We start from the raw sequence: 21,321 nt of genomic DNA on the forward strand, positions 1-21,321 counted from the left end.
TAATTTATACTTTTATTATTTATTATTCCACTTTATATTCTGCCCATTCCATCTCTTCAAGGCGGATTACATCTTTCACATTCACAATTTGTTGCACACAAAATCATAGAAACAAAAATACACTTTACATAATATACACATTAAACATTAAAAAATAAAATTGCACAATTTTAAAAACTCACTTTAAATCTGCAGTCACTCAGCATATACTTTTGTAAAAGGAAATGCCATTACTTGTTTCCTAAACTTTAAATAATCTCTTTCCTGACATACATTATACACAATGAAGGAACTGCCAAGGAGAAAGCTCTATGGATTGCTGATTCCAACCTAACAAGGGCAACAGACAGAAGAGCAAGTAGATTTTGCCCTGATGATTGTAAAACACGCAGTGGGGAATACCATTGTAATCTTCCCATTAAACAATACTCATCCATAAACATTGTTTTATGTACCATAGTCAAAACTTTGGAACAGATTCTCCCGTTTAAAAGTAAAGAGGTCAATGTAGATCCCCATGGCAACCCAAAAATAACATGTATAGCAGCATTTTGCACTAGTTGTAATATATTAATAATCCCCTTTGGTAGCCCAAAATAAATAGCATTACAATAGTCTGGCTTAATACCACAGCCTGTACTACCACTCTAAATAAATAAATAAATAAATTATATATATATATATATATATATATATATATATATATATATATATATATTATCCATTGAGGATTTTAGAGTGGTAGTACAGGCTGTGGTATTAAGCCTGTGGTATTAAGCCAGACTATATCCATGCTTTTAAAAAAAAAAATTTTTTTTAAAGCATGGATCGTTTTTAATTAAAAGAAAGAAACTCTGACATTAGCAACCTGAACTCTTATTGAAAGACTGGAATCCAACATTATACCTAGATTCCGTACTTTACTTTGTAATTTTACAGGGTAACCAAATATATCAGTCAATGCAGGGAGGACTGATCTTCTCACACTAACCATGTCAATTATTTTTCCACTATTTAAGGTCATCCCCTAAGATTCTATCCAGTTATTAACCTCCTTCATCCCCTAGTCTAAAACTACAAATAGACACCCAATAATTAAAACTAAGGATAAAAAAAAATCCTCCCTTCCATACCTGGAAACTTAATTTTCAGTCAGCCTGAGATTGTAGACACTCTTACACAGGTACACACACACAAGCAGGCTCCCAATCTCTCTCTAAAAGGCAAACTCATGAGCATGCTCCCACCAGAATAGTAGTGCACTGTTATCACCATCATGACTAAAGGGTCTACGTCAAGACTTGGAAAAGGGTACAACCTCTAAGAGTTTCGGCCCTATGAGTGTGGACTCCAGGGACTCCCACTCAGCCAGCATCATCTCTTCTATCTTGAGGTACATGGGGAAAGTCCTAGTGAACTTCTGCTTCCCCTTAATTGGATACCACACCGGCATATCCCGAGTCTTCACATCTTTCAGATGCAAGCAGGAAACCACCTATTCTATCAAAGCTCCAATTTAATCCCTAATGAACAGGTGTATGACAATCATCCTTCAAGCCCATAGGAATTTCTCCTTCCTCCAAGGAGACCAAACTTGCCTCATCTCCATAGCCCTCCAAACTCTCCTGGTCCTCCTATGAAGGGCCTGGGGCCTCAATGGCTGCCTGCGCTCTCTTGGGTGGCACCTGTGATGCCAAAATAGGGGGCAGGGGCTCAGGAACCTTACAGCCTTTGCAGCCGCACTAATGGCCACTTAAATGTACAGAAGGCCTGAAGCAAGAATCAAAAGAACTCCAGTGAAAGGTCTCCTAGCTTCCATAGGGGGAAAACATTAGGGCCCCTATGTAAACAATCAGTGGCACCAGGGTCGGAGGCACTGCGGCCTCCCCAAACACCACCGCCAACCCTGCCCCACGCGAGTCTGCTAGTACGGGAACTGGCAAAATGGCCGCCAGAGCAGCAGAGCCTGTGCTAGACCACGTGGTAAGGCCCTCCAGCCCTGCCTGTGACTGCCACTGCTCACAAATAGGAGCGTAAGAGCCCTGAGATGGCTGCAGCACAAGGGAGCGCTCGCCTGGCCACTCCCCCATATGCATGCAGACCAGGCAGAGTGGCTCTCTTTCTGCAGCCATGCGGCACATTCTTCACTTCAGCCGCACAGTAGCCCATGGCTACCGTGCGGCTGAAGTGAAGAATGTGCCGCAGGTGGGTTGGACTCCACCAACAGCCCTGCATCCTCCAGCCATCTTCAGCTGCCAGCAAGTTGGGCTATGCCAGGCAGCCCCACAGCCTGCTCCCTCTTTTGCCATCGGATCTTCCACAATGGAGGGAGGCAACCAACGCTCTACTGGCTGGTGCCCCGGGTGATTGTCTGGGTAGCCTACCCCTTAATCCGGCCTGGGCTTGATCAGAAGTAGGGTGGTAAGCAGACCTGGAGTGTTTAGAATTCTGTTGAGAGGAGCTTTACCCCTTATTGTATAAGGGGTAAAGCTAGCGCATCAAAACCCGGGCTAACAGTGTGCTCCACTGGAGCGCTCTGTACTGTAATGGCCCGATAGTCTGCACATGACAGACACCGTAGGTCACAACTGTTTGTTTTAAAACATTTACCGGGCTGGGGAAAAAAAAAAAAAAAAATCAACGACTAGCCTGATTTGCAGGCCATAGTTTGCCCACCCCTGCTCTAGTATAATTCATTGAGGCTTCTCTCTCATTCTGTATCTAAGAGAAAAGTCCTTGATGAATCAGGACCCTAGTCTCAAAATGTAAGGGTGCATATCTGCAGCGCAATCCTCCCATCAGTAGGGGCCCTCAGTGGGCCACAGTCCTGGTTGCTTAGTCCTCCAAGTCCTATGGCTTGGAGAACCTACTGGTAGTCATAATTCCAGCACTGACTCGGCATGGTTTGATATGAAGAAAAGGATGCGTAGGAGTAACCTGCATGGCGTGGCAGTTATTACCCTTAGAAGAGGGCATAGGATTACCTTCTTAGCCTTGATTCTTTTGTTGCAAATGCAACATCACTCCCCGCTTCAATGGTGGGGGGGGGGGGGGGTGGGAAAAAGGGGAAGTGGATTCAAACAGCCAATAGGTGGGCCCCGACTGTATCAATACCCTGGACTGTAAAAGACATTAGAAGAAGAAAAAAAAAAAAAAGACTGCTTCTTTGGCCTAGTCTAAAAGCAATGCTAATTTAGACAATGCTGTTCAAGCAGCATTGTCTGAATTATCAAGGTGGCTGCTCACCGCGTAAAAACGTTACTAGCAGTAATTTTGTTATGGGTTTGACAGTTGCTGGGTTTGGAATGTAAATATTACTACCCTTACATAATGCTTGGGTGTAACCAGAAAGAGTGGCAGTACTATCCTTAACATAAGGTTTGGGGTAACCTGCATGGCGTGGCAGTTTCTACCATAAAAAACCTCCTAGGCAGACTTGAATGGACCATTTGGTCTTTTCCTGCCAACATTGCTACATTAAACAAATTAAACAGTAAAGATCTCACTTTAGCAATAATTGATGTGCGACACCAAACTATTAAATAAAAATATGAATGACCATCATAATTATGACACTGGTAAAAGCAGTTGAAGAACCATATTGTGAATCCTCTTAGTACTGAGGAAGTACTGAATAGCCCTCCTTGTGCTAAGAATTTTTAGTCATTCATTCAAAGTATTATTGATATGTTTTTGCATATTTTTTACTCCAAAATGTGTTATATATTTGTAGTTTGTATATATATATGTGTATATGTATGTGCATGTATATATATATAATAAGAGTCATTATATGCACTTATCTGTGTGATATATCAAACACTGAGATCAAGGAGACAGCTTATGAACACTTTTCTAAGAAACAAGTGGACATCCAAGTTGACACTGCTTTTCTGAGAAGCAAGTAGTTCCTCAGTACTAAGAGGATTCACAATATGGTTCCTCAATTGCTTTTACCAGTGGTCACACAATTATTGTTAAAGTGAGATCTTTACTGTTTATGTTGATATTCTTACACTTTGGGTTTTTTTTTTGGTTTTGTTTTTTTTAAATAATCATTGCTATGTTACCATTTAAGCCTGCCCCACCATGAGCTCCTTGCTTCAGCTTGGAGTCCTTCCTGATTGTGGCTTTAGCCTTGTTCTTACTTTGTAGTTTGTCTTCCTAGTTTTGCACTGGCCGTTTGTTTGTTGCTTGGCCCCAGTTTAGTGGCCTTTTGTCTTGTCTGTATTTGTCTCGTTTGATTGCCTGTCTTCTTGTTTGTACCCAGCTTGTGGCCTTCTGTTTGTTTTGCCTTGTTCTTGCGTCCTATCTTATAGTGCACTTTCTTGTCCTGTCTTTGTGGACACCTTTCCATTCCCTGTTTGTTTCTGTGCAGCTTAGCTGCCCTAGTGGGTGCCGCCCCATTCTTGTTCCTGAATGCACCTCCAGTCAAGTCCTGCCAGCCACCAGAACCCAAAGGCTCAAACTAAGAGGGAGGTGGCTGGTACAGGCGAAGATTCTGTACCTGGCCAGCCCTGTCCTGCGTACCACCTGTTCCTGGGTCCAGCCTGCTCCTGTACTGAGGATTTCTCTTACTGGCATGCTGTGTCCTGATACAAAATAAACAATTGTCTAGTACCAAAGAAAAAAAAAACACTAATATTTTTTTTTGGTAACAAAAAACTGTAAGTGACCCAATTTATGATCAAATAAATTCAGCTTCTCCTGGAACATAAATCCAGCATATCAAAACAGAGCCAAGGTAAATAAATATTCTACACACCAGCGCCTATAAAAATGATGTAAATGGGGTATCAGCAAGCCAGCAGATGCATATGACCTTCAATGGCCAGTGCCAGTCTTCTCTATCATTTAAACCAGTAAGTACTTTTGAAATTTTTATATGCAGTTAACACTACAAGTTTTGCAGTACAATATTAACCAGTCTTTCAATCAAAAACCCAAAATCCATCCAGACGATGATACTTTGGACAGGGTACCATGATGGTGAAGCAGCAACACGTGGAAAGGCCATGGAATCCTAGGAGGCTGATGTTCGGGCATCAGCCACATATTTAGGATATTACAGAGCTTTGGGGTTAGACATGTGAAGGGAGGATTGCCAGGGGATACTAAGTGGCAGATCTTTCCTGCTCATCTACTCAAGATGGCAGAGCAAAAACTGTTGTGGATAAGGACAGATCTTACAAGTGGTCACACTTTACGGCCCGCAGCTGGGATGTATCCTTTGTAGTGTGGACAGGAATAACTGGACAGACAGGATGAGCCAAATTTGTCTTTTCCTGCTGTCACCTAGAAGGTTCGTATGAATGGAGTTCTCCAATATTGTTTATATTGATTACTAAATATTTTCCAGAAAATTAATTTTTCTAACCTTTGCCATCTGGATTGGGGGTTTTTTTGCCTCATCCTCTTTTCCACCTATGTCTGCCTGTTTTGCTCTTCTTTACATCTTTTCTTCAGTGAAGTCTTCATTTGCTTCCTTTTCTCCTACCTCTCCCCCCTATCTTTGTTTTATCAGTCTCAGCCCTTCCCTTTTAAAAGCTTTTTTCCTCCTGCTGTCGTCTCCCCTAGGAGGTGGGGAGAAGCAGGAGTACGATGCAGAGAATATGGGTGGTGAAAAGCCTGGGGAGAGAGGCAGATAGCAGCAGTGACGTCGGGAGAAAGGTCTTAGAATGACTGGCCAGCTGAACAATCTGATTGGCCAGACACCGTCAGACATTTCATAATACTTGCGACCAGAGGCCCTCTTACAATAGCAAGAGTGGGCCCACATGCACACAAACCTACATGTCTCTTATACCAAACAGAAGATGAGTGAGCATCATGAGATGAGCATTTGTAAGGAGCTCCTTCTTTTTGTATATGCAAGTTTAAGCAAGAGATAAGGTTCAAGCCATTCAAGGTTTATTTCAAAATACTTATATTCCGCGCCCTCCAAGGTTTGGGGCAGTTTACAATAAAACATGCTTAGAATAAATATAAAGTAAAACATATGAATTAAAATAAGTTAAAACAAAGTAAAATAAAAATAAAAATAATGACAAAATAAAATACATAATAAACAAAAAATACACTAAAGAGGAGAATAGAAGTGGGGAGAGTAGGCAGGGCAGCAGGAGCCAGGATCGAAGGACTAGAAGAGATGCTAGGAGAGGGAGTGAGGAAAATACTAAGATATTAATCTGGAAAGGCGCATTTGAAAATATGGGTTTTTAGTGCCTTTTTTAATTCCTTAATTTCAGATACAAGACGAACGTGTGGGGGGAGATTGTTCCAACTGATAGGGCCTGAAATCAGGCTCACCTGCATGTTGATGAAAAGCAAAGGGATGTGAGAGAGACTGACAGGGCAGGTATGGGAATGGGAGAGGGTGATAATTCAGCTCACAGTAAAACCACTATCCCATTACATTCCCAGAAGTGAAACTCTGGAACAGTAGAGAGCACATTTCTTCCTGGCAATCTCAGGAAGCCACCTACCTCTCTTGGGATGTTATGGGGAATGGGGGTGGGGAGGACCAGCATGCGCCCTGACAGTTATACCTTGAAGCTTCTGGCTGAGCTCCAGCTTCTCCTGTTCTAGGATTCGAATTCTTTCCTCAGCAGGGTCACCCTTCTGGTTGTGCAGCAAGGTTCCTGGTGATGTGGAAGTGACATTCGGCAGGGAGTTTCTGTCTGACAGAGAACTAGGGGTATACAGAAGGGAAAACAGAGAATAACTAAGAATGGAATGATCCCTTCACTTTCCTAATTTTTGTTTTTAATCTTGATGGTGTTCTAAACTGAGTTCCAGTCACAATATATATTTAAAAAAAAAAAAAATGTAACCCGTCATGTTAGATCCAATCGCTGTCTATCAATATTAAAAAACAAACAAAAAACTTTCACCAGATAATTGAGCAGGTATGAGTCGGGAGTGACAAAAACTTCAGGGTCATTTTTACCCAGAGAGTCAATACATAACCTGAAACAGGTCTCCCTTTAATTTTAAACTCAACTCCTCTTGGATGGTCTGCCTTGATGCATCTCTCTAATAAGCAAACCCTTGAGCTAAAAATATCCTCTCTCCAAGGCTCACAGCACGATTTCCTTTTTATGCAGTTTTGAAGAAGATTTAAAAACAGTTACCATAAAAACGTTTCCAGTCTACAATGCCTCCTGTGCACCCCACCCCACTTTAATAGAGTCGTAACTTGTCAAGTAGAGACCCACACAGCAGCAAATGCATTCAACAACCTGCTCCACATCACACTGTTCTGGGACCCTTATCAGACCAATAATCCTGCTGCCAGCCATAGATGCTTAACCGAGCAAATATGACATCTAAGCTATCCCTCTTCATTTCATTTCATTTCTTTCTCCACTCCTGCCTGAGGAGCACTGAGAGCCTCGAAGCTCCCGACAGCTCCTCTCTCGTTAGATTCCTGACATCCAGAAATGTTTAGGTAAAGTGCGGTTCAGTTGTGCTGATCATCATTGGAAGCGCACACTTTGCTTATCTAATGATGAACAGGACAGCTGTGGTGGGATGGAGGATGGGGGTCATAGAGGAGGCTGTGGGGGTTTGGTTTATAGTTTTTGTTTATAAAACTCACCATCCCAAGGTGAAAGTGAATCCCACAAAAGGCAACTGGCGGCCAGAGAAGGCACCATGGGAGAGTGGAGGAAGCGTCTCCTACAGAAAGGAACAAACAAACATACCCCAAAATTCCTCATTACTTGCTTGCTGAATGCCACGGATTTGGTATAAAGAAGGAAGTGCACTTAACCACAGGAAGCCCTCCATACTGACATCGCTACTGCAAAAGGAGAACGAGCTCTCACTAAGGGAAATGATGCCGAACTAATACCAAGATTTTACACGATTCTCACATCATGCATAACGCCTCCACTTACATAGCTTTTTAGGGACTCGTCATCCACATCAAAGTTGGAGGTATCTGAAGGGCTGTTCACATCAGGGATGTAAGGGGGTGTGCTCCTCCGGATATTGGCCCAGTCAATGCCCTTGAAGAAGGGGTGTTTCTTAAAATCTTCAACACCACCCTGGCCCAGTCTGTGCTCCTTTCGGCAGATCAGTCGGCTAATCAGATCCTTTGCCTCATCTGAGATGTCTGTTATGTCAGATGGGAACTGCAGATGGTCCTGCAAAAAAAACCAAAACAAAACAAAAAACAACATACATTTAAAAAGGTATTTTCTTAACAAAAAGTTGCTATAAAATTAACAAGCCAGACCAGCCTGGTGGCCATGTGGATGGTCCCCAGTTTGATTTCTGGATTGGGTCTATTGCAACCTGGGTTGGCTGGGGATGCTGCAGAGGCAGCATTCATAGTCCTTGAAGGGGAAGGAGACATCATCAGTAAGAGTGACAGATGTTATTGAATTTATTGTCCATGATATATGGTCCTCGAAGAGACATGGTGCAGGACTCCCAGCCTCAGGACCACTGCTTCAATGACCAGACTAGAAACCGAAGGAGGGTCTTGAGTGGGGTTGGACAGGTAAATATTACTAGAACTAGGGGGACATTCCATAAAGATGATAGGTAGCACATTTTAAACAAATCTGAGAAACTTCTCTCTTCTCTCCGTGCACAATTAAACTGTGTTGCAAGAAGATGTATTGAAAGCAGTTGGGTTTAAAAAGGGTTTGGACAAGTTCCTGGAGAAGAGCCCACAAATCATTAGCCATGTAGACTTTGAAAAGTCACTTCTTATCCCTGGTTATGTGTAAGAAGGACTGGATCTACTCTTTAGGATCTTATAGAGTACTTGTGACCTGGACTGACTACTGTTGAAGACAGGCTGGGTTTGATGAGCCTTTGGTCTGGCCCAGTATGGCATATCTGTTTATATCTATTAAAAAATACGAGAAAGGTCCCCCAAAGTAGTTGTGAATTAAAGCTTGTGGCACCAGAATCCCAGCCGTAGCTCTAATTGAGCTACGGCTGGGATTCTGGTGCCACAAGACAAGACAAAGACAAGACAAAGACAAGACAAAGACAAGACAAAGACAAGACAAAGAAGGAACTACCTGGCCAAATAGTTCATCATTTATAGGACGCTCTGCATGATTAATGCGAGGATTACACAATCGCCAGTGAACTTCCCATCCACAGGTCAGCAACTCTGTGCTCACAACTGGTGGTAGAGGTTTCCCAGCTGGATTCCCCACAAGCAACCACTACTAGAGCTTTGACATTAGTTCCTTGGTTTGCTTTTTTACCAGAAATTATCGTTTCTCTCAGGAGCTGCGTGCTGACAGTTACCTCGTGGTTCATGATTTTCCCATAAGTCTCCACCAGCGACTCAGCGTAGAAGGGGGTCTCCCCAAGCAAAAGCTCATACATGCAGACCCCCAGGGACCACCAGTCGCACTCTGTCCCATACTTCCCCTTCCCATCCTCCATAGCCTGCAGGATCTCAGGAGAGATGTAGTCTGGAGTCCCCACGGCTACAGATGACTCCACCTTGGAAAGAAGAAGGGAAAGGGATGACACATATGAAATACAAATAGAGGTGGGCCCCAACCCTTGCAGTACATTGGGCATTGTCATTCCAGCTGATGCTCACCTACCCAAATCTCCACACCCCCCCCCCAACATTGGCCCAGCTGCACAGCCCCCCACCCCCAACGTTACTGACACAGACTCAATTGAATGCTCTACTCCACTATCCATACCCTGCATGCTACCCATTAAATGAATTACCACACTCCAGGGCTCATGCTGAAGCTAGGAAAAGGCATTTATGATTACATATGTTCTCAGAAAGGAACTCCTCCATGTTTAAGAGCCACTGCTGGTGTTCTTGTGAGGGGCTGAGGGCCGAACCCAAAGTGCTGGTCTGGATCTGAGCATCAGGCAGTGGTGACTTTTCTGTGGCACGCCTGAGCAGGCCTGAAGGTGCACTGCTTGGGAAACACTGCACTAGGCTGTTTCCTGATTGTCATAGGGAGGGCCCTCAGGTCTCTAGGGAAGAGATGGGTTCAGGAAAGTGGAAAGGGTGACTAACCTAAAGTGTCTCCTTGGGAACATTTTGCTTTTAGGAGGAGGAAGGTTGTCCACCCTTACTTTCTCTAATTTTGGTTCCCCTTTCTTCTAAGGTTCTTTTTACAACCTGAGTATCCCAGGGCCCAGGAGCTTCAGAGAAGAGGAGGAGTGGTGTTTCTCATTCAGAAAGCATGGATGGACTATTGGAAGTCCAGTGGAGGAATGGATCTGGGTTCATTCCTAGGGAGAAGGAGAAGATCTGTGGCACCCATTCGGTGCTTCACGCTTGCATCAGGATGTTAAAGAGGAGTTCCCTCCAGGTACCAACAGAAATAAAGGAGTAAGAATTTTGTGCTGAACAACTGGACTATAGGTATGAGATATGGGACTTTATTAGTACATCTAAATTGGGAGTCATCATCCTAGCCACTAAAATCTGGAAGGAAATTCTAAAACTACCCCATTAATTGGAAAGGATTAGGAGTAAGAAAAAAAAAATCAATTGACTTCAGTAGCATATATTAATTAGAAGTATAAAGTCAGATATTAGAAGATCTGAAACTGTAAAATGGATTGTAAAATACCAATTTTTGCAAAATTCTACATTAATGACCTGCTTTATATACATAACTCCTGGGCTAATGTCCTATCCCAGGACCCCCAAAGACCACACCTCAAATGTTTAAGTTATTAAAGTCCTCTCTTAATGATAATTCCATCTGATGCCCAAGATTCCCTGATGGAATCAAATGCTTCTAGCATGAGTATTACTGCTGTGTACGAGAGACTTTAATGCTGAATCATGCTGAACACCACTCGGGAACTAAAAGATAATCTTCACCTTGTCAGGGAATCTTGGATATCAGGTGGAATCATCAATAAAAGAGGACTTCATTATATTTATCGTTATTTAGAATGTATTCATCACCTATACACTAGGTGATGTACAAAGGATCTATAGAGAGAAACTAAAACATACATACATTTATATGTACAATACAAAACAAATTAAAACCTAAAAGCAATTGTAATACCTAAAATCTGACATAAAATCATAACAGATGATAAAACAAAGTGCAATGAAACTGAGGATTAGTAAAATGTCTGCCTAAACATTTGAGGAATGTCTTTGGGGATCCTGAGATGGGATGTTTACCCAGGAGTTACACATGCAAAGCAGATCATTAATGGAATATTTTGCAAAAACATGCATGCAAAAACAAAACAAAAACAAACAAAAAACCCCACAAACAAACCCCAAAAATAATACAAAAAAAGCTTCACAGACCTATTTTCACAAAAAAACAAAAATTATATATATATAAGCTTAACTTGCACTGGACACACTGCATGACCAAGTGCAAGCCTCCCCCAGCCTCATGGATCAAATTCCTTGTGATCCATGAAGAAACAGCAACCACCTCCTCAGCCCTGCCCCCTGTAAACCCCACCCCTTGCACACAAAAAAAAATAAAATGTCCCCTCTCCCACACAAAAAAAGCTTACCCTATAATTATAGGGTCCTTCTGGGGTCTCCTGCCCTACCAGTGCCATCTTGGAAAAACAGCACAGCTGACCCCATGTGCTCCTTAGCTTCACAATGCAAGAGTAAATGGCATCAACTAGCGGGAGTAGAGGAGCAGGCTACGAACCAGGGAAACTAGGGTTCAAATCCCACTGCTGCTCCCTGCAATCTTTTACTGCCTGATTCACTAAGGCTTTTCTCCCATTCCTTGTCTATGGGAAGATACCTTGATGAATCAGGCCCTTGGATTGTAAACCCTCTAGGGATAGGGAAGAATCCACAGTACTTGAATGTAACCTGCTTTGAAGAACCAAAAAGCTGAATATAAATGAGAGTGGCATATAAAATAAGAATGGTATTTTCCAAGACGACACCAGTGGGAAAGGAGGGAGTGGGGATTGTTCCTGCCCCCAAAAGAACCCCACAAGGATAGGATTTGGGCCCATTTTTTGTACAAGGGGGCAGGGCTTAAAGGAAGTGTAGTTAAGGGTAGGGCCAGTGCAAGGGTATTATGTGCCCTAGGCGAAGCTTCTGCCTTACACTTGCCCCTTCCCCCAGTCCAGGCCCCCTCTCTTACACACAACTAAGGTTCCTTGTCTTATTAACACACGAACCCTTACACAGGCTCTCTCCCTCTCTCACAGACTGCATTGTACAAGTTGATCACAATGCACTCCCATCCATTTTATACATCCTTCCTAATTTCTTGGGACAATAGTTGATAACTCTAATTATAAATCTGGTTTAGTTCAGAGAAAAAAGTACTAATTTAATTTACAGAATTTATAATCTGGCTTTTCAGGGGCTATCCAGTAGATAAGATAAACCAAAACAAACAGCAATATAATAATAAAAAAATCAATCAATAACCCACTAAAAAAATGCAAAGTACAACCCATTAATCACATATTCTAAGATATTTTAATATCCTGCAATCAGATTCAGAATGGTCAGTCCCCTTCTAGTCGCAAAGTCCATGCTAATTGAGAGGAGCTCTGTCTCATCCAGGGAGGAAGACTCAGAACCAATGTCAGGAAGTATTTCTTCATGGAGAGGGTGGTGGATGCCTGGAACGCCCTTCCGGAGGAAGTGGTGAAGGCCAAAACTGTGAAGGATTTCAAAGGGGCATGGGATAAACACTGTAGATCCATAAAGTCTAGAGGATGTGAATGAAGAGAAGAGGCATGGGGGTGGCTTACGGGAATGACAGCTACTACCTGGAGATTAATATCCTTATTCAATAAACATACACACGGTTAATGCGACATCAACATTGCTCTATGCTTCAACGGCAAGAGGAAATGTGGAAAAAAGGATTTGCATCCACAAAAAAGCAGGGGAGTAGCTTGCTTGTTACGGCGGTTACTACCCAGAATCAATTAAGCCTGATACTTCACTTGGAATACATATTCAGCGCAGCTCACTGCTTCAACGGAGGGGGAATGAAGAAAAGAGGATTTATATTCAGACAACAACCAATAAGGACTGAATTGCACAGGCTGGGTAAACAAGCGTGGGAGTAGCTTGCTTATTATGGTGGTTACTACCCCTAAACAATTAGCAAGATACTTCACTTAGATGCAACACCAGCACTGCTATCTATACTGATGGCAAGGGTGGAAGGGAAATGGCCCTTATAAGTAACTTTTTGGTTCTAAGAGTAACAGCTAATTTAAAAAAAAATAAGTGCAAAAGCTTGCTGGGCAGATTGGATGGGCAGTTTGGTCTTCTTCTGCTGTCATTTCTATGTTTCTATTAAACTTAAACCAAGATATCTCTGAGAAAATCATGGAGTTCTTGGAGCTCCCACAAACATCATAATATCGTCGGCATAAAGAGCAAGTTTATAGTAGTTATCTCCAACTCTAACACTAGATGCATATCTGAGATCTAACCTCCTCTCCTGGCCCTCCCAGTCCCCTCCATGCCCACCACAGACACCAGACACCTGTCCCTCCAATCCTGCTTCTACCACCAGATTAATCACTAGATCACAAATAGCACCTGCTGCTCTCATGACCAATTATCCCCAGTAGTGTCTTGACTGCACCACCAGCAGTCACATAATCCTTAACCAATTTCTCCAGGCAGTGTACTGTTAAGACTTACTGTCCCATCATCTCTGAGCCTCAGGCAGGACCCAAAGTCAGCCAGCCGAATGTGTCCATTCATATCAACAACAACATTATCCGGTTTAATATCCCTAGGAATCAGAAGAGGAGAGCAAGAAAAATGGGGGTGAGAGATTGGAGGAAAGAGCAATGACATTTTAATAAATGTTAACTATTACCAGCCTTCCTATTTGGTCACTCCCTGAGACCTTTGTTCCCTGCTTACCTGTGCACATAGTTGAGCTGGTGGATGGAATGAATGGCCAGGACCATTTCTGCGAGGTAAAATCTGGCCATATCTTCTGGAAGCCGGTCCTCTAACTTGCTCAGCAAGGTCAAAAGGTCACCACCCACATAATAATCCATTACCAGGTACTGGGGAGAATGAGACAGAGCAGGATCAGTCACCAGATGATGAAGCAGAGAGGATGAGGAGGGAGTAAGAGCCCTGGGTGCATGACGAGCATCCACAGGTAGAACAATGTAAAACAGGCTGAAGCAGAATTTGCAAAGCCAAACCCCCCCCCCCCAATTAAAAAAAGTAAAGAAATATTGCTCCCATACACAAGAAGATCCTCTCACCAAGTATGCATCATCCTGGAAGGCATAATGCAGGGTGGTCATCCACTGGCCATCCCCTTTCACCAGGGCATCCCGCTCCTCTCGAAAACAGGCCGTCTGTAAAGAAGACCGGATTCAGCGATGGAAGCAGACATAACAATAGCCCAGGAATTAAATATAATTAGACATTTACCTACTGCTATTAATCTTTTATATAGCACTATTAGATGTTCTCAGCACTACTTTAAATATATACAATATTCTTTTTACAAAATTCCATGCCCAAAATATGGAATTAAGAGGATTTGTATTCTTTATTATGACATTTTCCTGAGTTTTCCATTCCACAAACCTTCTCTTCAATTATCTGTGCTGATTCATATTTTACATGTATCAGTGTGATGCCTGCATGGAGCTTTGATGAAGATCCCTTCTTCAGCCGTCTGGGCTGTATTCACACTCTACATGCAGTGTGACACTTGCAGGGGGCTCTTATGAAAAAGCATAAATACAGCATGCAGATTATTTGCATCAGTGCAAAGCCTGCATAGAGTTCTGATGAAGACAGTGAAATTACTATACTTACCTTTAGTATACTTACCTATAACGCTGATCCTCCAATGCACAGCAGGATGCCAGTCCTCACACATGGATGATATCATCAGATGGAGTCTGGCATGAAGCTTCAACTTTAAAGCTTATAGAAGCTTTGAGTAAGTCCTACTGGGCATGTGTGCTCTAGCCACCTCCCTGCTTCTCAGGCAGGGCCCCCTCAGTCCATGATTTATTTATTTATTTATTTATTTATTTAAAGTCTCTTATATACCGATAGCCGTTCGCACATCGCATCGGTTCACAAAGAACAAAAAACTTTTGGGCAGCGCCCTTACATATAACCGATAACAATACAGATAACAGGGGGAGTAGGCAATGCAAATTAGTAGATCAATAAATAGTGAAAACTATACCTATAAACATACATAAAGTTAAAATTTGGAGCAACCAACTACAAGGAGTGGTAGGAAGGCTTTGTGAGGACTAGCATCCCAGTGATCATCAGAGAATCAACATTACAGGTAAGTAACTTTACTTTCTCTGAGGACAAACAGTCCCCATATTTAAATCAGCTACCCCATAGAACTGAGAACTTAGCAGCCATCTTGACGTCACTGCCTCCTTGGTTTTCTCTTTAAGATTTGTTTTTAAATTCTTGTCTGAGTATCCTAGGGCCCAGGGGTTCAAGATATTTCATTTAGAGGGAAGGGTTAGGTCGGCCGTCATAGCTGGTGATTCAATTATTAGGAATGTAGACAGCTGGGTGGCTGGTGGGTGTGAGGATCGCCTGGTAACATGCCTACCTGGTGCGAAGGTGGCGGACCTCATGTGTCACCTAGATAGGATGTTAGACAGTGCTGGGGAGAAGCCAGCTGTTGTGGTACATGTGGGCACCAACAACATAGGAAAATGTGGGAGGGAGGTTCTGGAAGCCAAATTCAGGCTCTTAGGTAGAAAGCTTAAATCCAGAACCTCCAGGGTAGCATTCTCTGAAATGCTCCATGTTCCATGCGCAGGTCCCCAGAGGCAGGCAGAGCTCCGGAGTCTCAATACGTGGATGAGATGATGGTGCAAAGAAGAGGGATTCAGTTTTGTTAGGAACTGGGGAGTCTCTTCTGAAGGGATGGGCTCCACCTTAACCAGGGTGGAAGCAGACTGCTGGCGCTAACCTTTAAAAAGGAGATTGTTCTAGTTTAAAAGTTGCTCTAAGGGGAAAGCCGACAGTCGCTCAGCAGTGCATGGTTCAGAGAGAGATATCTTCAAAAGGATACTAATGATGCATTAGAATTAGGGCATCCAGACAGTGAGGTTCCAATAATAAGAAAAGTAGTCCAAGTGCCTGTAACTAAAAACTCACCTGAGCTAAAATATTCTAACTTATCCCTATCAATTAAAAAGCAGAATGAAAATACAAACAAAAAACAAACTTTGAAATGTTTGTATGCTAATGCCAGAAGTCTAAGAAGTAAGATGGGAGAATTAGAATATATAGCAGTGAATGATGACATAGACTTAATTGGCATCTCAGAGACATGGTGGAAGGAGGACAACCAATGGGACAGTGTTATACCGGGGTACAAATTATATCACAATGACAGAGAGGAGCACCTGGAAGGCGTGTAGTGCTTTATGTCCGGGATGGCATAGAGTCCAACAGGATAAACATCCTGCATGAGACTAAATGCACAATTGACTGGATAGAGTCCCTTGTGTGTCGGGGAAGACTATTGTGGTAGGAGTATACTACCGTCCACCTGGTCAAGATGGTGAGACTGACAGTGAAATGCTAAGAGAAATTAGGGAAGTTAACCAAATTGGTAGTGCGGTAATAATAGGAGATTTCAATTACCCCAATATTGACTGGGTAAATGTATCATTGGTACATGCTAGAGATATAAAGTTCTTGGATGGAATAAATGACATTTTTATGGAGCAATTGGTTCAGGAACCGACAAGAGAGGGAGTGATTTTAGATCTAATTCTCAGTGAAGCACAGGATTTGGTGAGAGAGGTAACGGTGGTAGGGCCGCTTGGCAATAGTGATCAAATTTGAATTAATGACTGGAAGGGGGACAGTAAGCAAACCCACGGCTCTCGTGCTAAACTTTGAAAAGGGAAACTTTGATAAAATGAGAAAAATTGTTAGGAAAAAATTGAAAGGAACAGCTACAAAGGTAAAAGAAAGCTACAAAGAGGCGTGGTCATTGTTAAAAAATACCATTCTAGAAGCACAGTCCAGATGTATTCCACACATTAAGAAAGGTGGAAAGAAGGCAAAATGATTACCGGCATGGTTAAAAGGGGAGGTGAAAGAAGCTATTTTAGCCAAAAGATCTTCATTCAAAAATTGGAAGAAGGATCCAACAGAAGTAAATAGGATAATGCATAAGCGTTGGCAAGTTAAATGTAAGACATTGATAAGACAGCCTAAGAGAGAATTTGAAAAGAAGTTGGCTGTAGAGGCAAAAACTCACAGTAAAATCTTTTTAAAATATATCTGAAGCAAAAGCCTGTGAGGAAGTCAGTTGGACCATTAGATGATTGAGGGGTTAAAGGGGCACTTATTTATTTAAAAATGTTTATATACCGCCTTTACAATTCAAAGAATTATTTATTTATTTATTTATAGATTTTTCTATACCGGGGTACGTAAATAACATCACCTCTGTTTACATTCAAACAGTAATTCAGCATTGCGCTTTACAATTAATTAATCAAAACGGTTCACAATAAACATACACAAAATTCAAAACAGTCAAAGACAATGAATAAAAAATAACAATACACAACAAAGCACTTCAATAATAACAATAAAAATAATAAAAAGCCCATCAAAACAAAATATAGTCCCGAACTTATTATGTGCCAAAGATAAGAAGATAAGGCCATCGCGGAAAGATTAAATGATTTCTTTGCTTCTGTGTTTACTGAAGAGGATTGTTGGGAAGGTACCCATACTGGAGAAGGTTTTCATGGGTAATGATTCCGATGGCCTGAACCAAATCACAGTGAACCTAGAAGATGTTGTAGGCCTGATTGACAAACTGAAGAGTAGTAAATCACTTGGACCGGATGGTATACACCCCAGAGTTCTGAAGGAACTCAAAAATGAAATTTCAGACCTATTAGTAAAAATTTGTAACCTATCAATAAAATCATCCATTGTACCTGAAGACTGTAGGATAGCTAATGTAACCCCAATATTTAAAAAAGGGCTCCGGGGTGATCCTGGAAACTACAGCCCGGTTAGCCTGACTTCAGTGTCAGGAAAAATAGTGGAAAGTATTCTAAATATCAAAAGCACAGAACATATAGAAAGAAATGGTTTAATGGAACAATGTCAGCATGGTTTTACCCAAGGCAGGTCTTGCCTCACAAATCTGCTTCACCTTTTTGAAGGAGTTAATAAACATGTGGATAAAGGTGAATTGGTAGATGTAGTATACTTGGATTTTCAGAAGGCGTTTGACAAAGTTCCTCATGAGAGGCTTCTTGGAAAAGTAAAAAGTCATGGGATAGATGGCGATGTCCTTTCGTGGATTACAAACTGGCTAAAAGACAGGAAACAGAGAGTAGGATTAAATGGACAATTTTCTCAGTGGAAGGGAGTGGGCAGTAGAGTGCCTCAGGGATCTGTATTGGGACCCGTACTTTTCAATATATTTATAAATGATCTGGAAAGAAATACGACAAGTGAGGTAATCAAATTTGCAGATACAAAACTGTTCAGAGTAGTTAAATCACAAGCAGATTGTGATAAATTGCAGGAAGACCTTGTGAGACTGGAAAATTGGGCATTGAAATGGCAGATGAAATTTAATGTGGTTAAGTGGAATGTGATGCATATAGGGAAAAATAACCCATGTTAGGTTCCATATTAGGTGCTACCACCCAAGAAAGAGATCTAGGCGTCATAGTGGATAATACATTGAAATAGTCGGTTCAGTGTGCTGCAGCAGTCAAAAAAGCAAACAGAATGTTGGGAATTATTAGAAAGGGAATGGTGAATAAAACGGAAAATGTCATAATGCCTCTGTATTGCTCCATGGTGAGACCACACCTTGAATATTGTGTACAATTCTGGTCGCCGCATCTCAAAAAAGGTCCACACACCTCAGACAGACCAGTTAGAAGAGCGTACAAAGGCTCCTTGTATAACCCCCCCCCCCCCCCCCCCCCCCCCCCCCCGGCCAAATCCACTCTAAAAAAGAGAGCATTATCAACAGCAGGGCCTTCTCTATGGAACACTCTGCCACCAGATCTACGTCAAGAACTCTGCCATCAAACCTTTAAGAAACATCTAAAAACGTGGCTTTTCAGTCAAGCTTTCCCGGAAACCCAAACTCACTCTGACACCGTTCAAAGGACAGAATCTAAGGCTAGAGGATAAAATGAGCACGCCGTCTGCTCTACTCTGCCCTCCCGGCCTCAACGGGATGTCTTCTTCCTCAGTTACTTCCGCCCGCTCTTTCCCTCCTCATCTCCTACCCCCCCAGCCCTTCCTCCCTCTCTTCTTTCCCACTTATTCCCTCCCCCACTCCCCTGACTCCAAGCCTCACATCTAACGGTTTATATTCCTTAATTCTGTACTGAAGTCTTTAGTTATTCCGCTTTAGTTATTCTGTACTGTAACTTTTAGTTATTCTGCTTTATGTTTCTTTTGGTTTGCAATTGTACCTTTGGTCTCCCCAATCATTTTTTTTTTTTTTTTTTTGTATTAAAGCGTTTATTAGCATAACAATAAGCAACAACAAGTAGCATACAAATTGAAACAATGGGAACACACTGCAGGCTAGAAGTAATACAGACAATTTGTACAACTTTGTTCCCCATCCCCCCCTAGTGTCAAATATGCTAAGAACTTTCAAAAGCCTTCAAAGTTAGTCCAGTGCAGAGCTAAAGTGGGATGATTACAGAGCTGGAAATGCATCACAATAAATTATAAATACAGGTAAGCCTGGTTGTGGTAGTGACCTATGAAACTATATAATAGCAAGGCTAACCTAAATGGGAATAAATTGGTGAATGTCATCAGGTCGGCACACATCGGAAGTGTCAAACAACACCGCCACTCTGAGACCAGTCCAAAAATGGTGTCCATACGTTTTGATGGAGCGATAACCGACGATGGCGCGTGGCTGTTAGTCGTTCCAAAACCTCCACCCGATGAAGTCGTCGGACGATTGTGTTCAATAGTGGAATATTTGTGCTCTTCCATTTACTTGCCAATGCAATCCTGGCAACAATAAAAATCTGTTGACATAATCGCTGACCATGCGAGGATAGACTCTCCATCGGATCACCCAACAGGGCGTGCGTCGGGCCCACGAAGAGGGGGCAGCCGAACATTCGGGTCAGCCAAGCCTGTAGCATCGACCAATATGGCGTTACAATTGGGCAAGTCCACCATACATGAAAGTAAGTGCCAATATGGCCGCAGTTCCGCCAGCAATTACTGGACACATTGGGGTACATTGTATGCAGACGGGTGGGCACATAATGCCAGCGATATATCATTTTTACACAGTGTTCCTGGTAGTGGGCTGATATGGAGCATCGACGAACTTGTAAGAAGATAGCCTCCCACTCCTCCAGGCTCCAATTAATATTCAGCTCACTTTCCCAAGCCAAGGAGCATTCAAGCTTAGTATTCTGGGGCCCCCGCATTATCATATAAATCTTGGAAACCGCCTTCTTGACATCTCGAGCATGAATACAATAAGACTCAAACAGCGTTTTAGTGGCTAAATGACTGGAGGGAAGCAGTTCTGTTTTTATGAAATGAGCCAGTTGTAAGTATTCCAAGAAAGGGAACTCCACGGTAGGATATTTTGCCGCCAAGTTAGAGAAGGTCTGTAGACGTCCCTCAAATAGTAAAGCACCCAGAGTATTCAAGCGCAGGGTCTTCCAAAGTGGAAACGCTTGCTTAGGCATTCCGATAGCGAACCCAGTATGGGAAAATATGGCTGAGAGTGAGTGGTAGTCTGCGTCTCCCACCAATTTCGGTTTCCAGCGTAACCAAATTTTTAGTGTAATTGCCAACGGAGGGGGCATGACCGAAATGGAAGGCCAAGTGTTCCGGGGCTGCCAAAAAAGTGCAGTAAGTGGGACGTTTCCAATAAGATGGCGCTCAATGGACTGCCAGGGTGTAGGATTTGAAGCTGAAGCATGAATATGCAGAATTATCCTCAATTGGGCCGCCGCATAGTACCACTCTAAATTGGGGACGCCCAAACCCCCGCCATCTCTAGATCGATATAAAACAGATCTGGCTACTCGAGGGGGTCTCTTTCTCCAGATGAAGTCAAAGATTGTCCGTTGAAGCTTCTTCAGTATACCAGATGTGAGGTAAACAGGGAGCGTGATGAAAAGGTAAAGAAATCTGGGCAAAACATTCATCTTGATGATGGCAATACGTCCCAGCCATGAGTGCGGGTCCCTGTACCAGCGGAGAAGATCCCTCTCTACAGCTTTAAACAGTGGCACATAATTAAGGTGATATAGCTTATCCACATCCTCTCAGAGATAGACCCCCAAATATTTCAGCGGTTTAGATGTCCAACGGAATGG

General features: G+C 42.5%; 1 protein-coding gene across 2 annotated transcripts in view; it reads right to left on the reverse strand.

Moving 5' to 3' along the window:
- The window catches only part of CDC42BPG (CDC42 binding protein kinase gamma), a 217,607-nt gene that overhangs the window by 149,231 nt on the left and 47,055 nt on the right, over positions 1–21,321 (reverse strand). For both annotated transcript variants that reach the window (XM_029611052.1, XM_029611053.1), the window contains exons 4-10: positions 14,218–14,313; positions 13,862–14,010; positions 13,634–13,727; positions 9,277–9,477; positions 7,902–8,150; positions 7,601–7,680; positions 6,549–6,691 (exon numbers count right to left, since the gene is read on the reverse strand). In XM_029611052.1, the coding sequence (XP_029466912.1) occupies positions 6,549–6,691; positions 7,601–7,680; positions 7,902–8,150; positions 9,277–9,477; positions 13,634–13,727; positions 13,862–14,010; positions 14,218–14,313 (1,012 nt within the window). The remainder of the gene's footprint in view (positions 1–6,548; positions 6,692–7,600; positions 7,681–7,901; positions 8,151–9,276; positions 9,478–13,633; positions 13,728–13,861; positions 14,011–14,217; positions 14,314–21,321) is intronic.

This window comes from Rhinatrema bivittatum, chromosome 8 (genome assembly GCF_901001135.1).
Source record: "Rhinatrema bivittatum chromosome 8, aRhiBiv1.1, whole genome shotgun sequence".
Taxonomy (NCBI): domain Eukaryota; kingdom Metazoa; phylum Chordata; class Amphibia; order Gymnophiona; family Rhinatrematidae; genus Rhinatrema; species Rhinatrema bivittatum.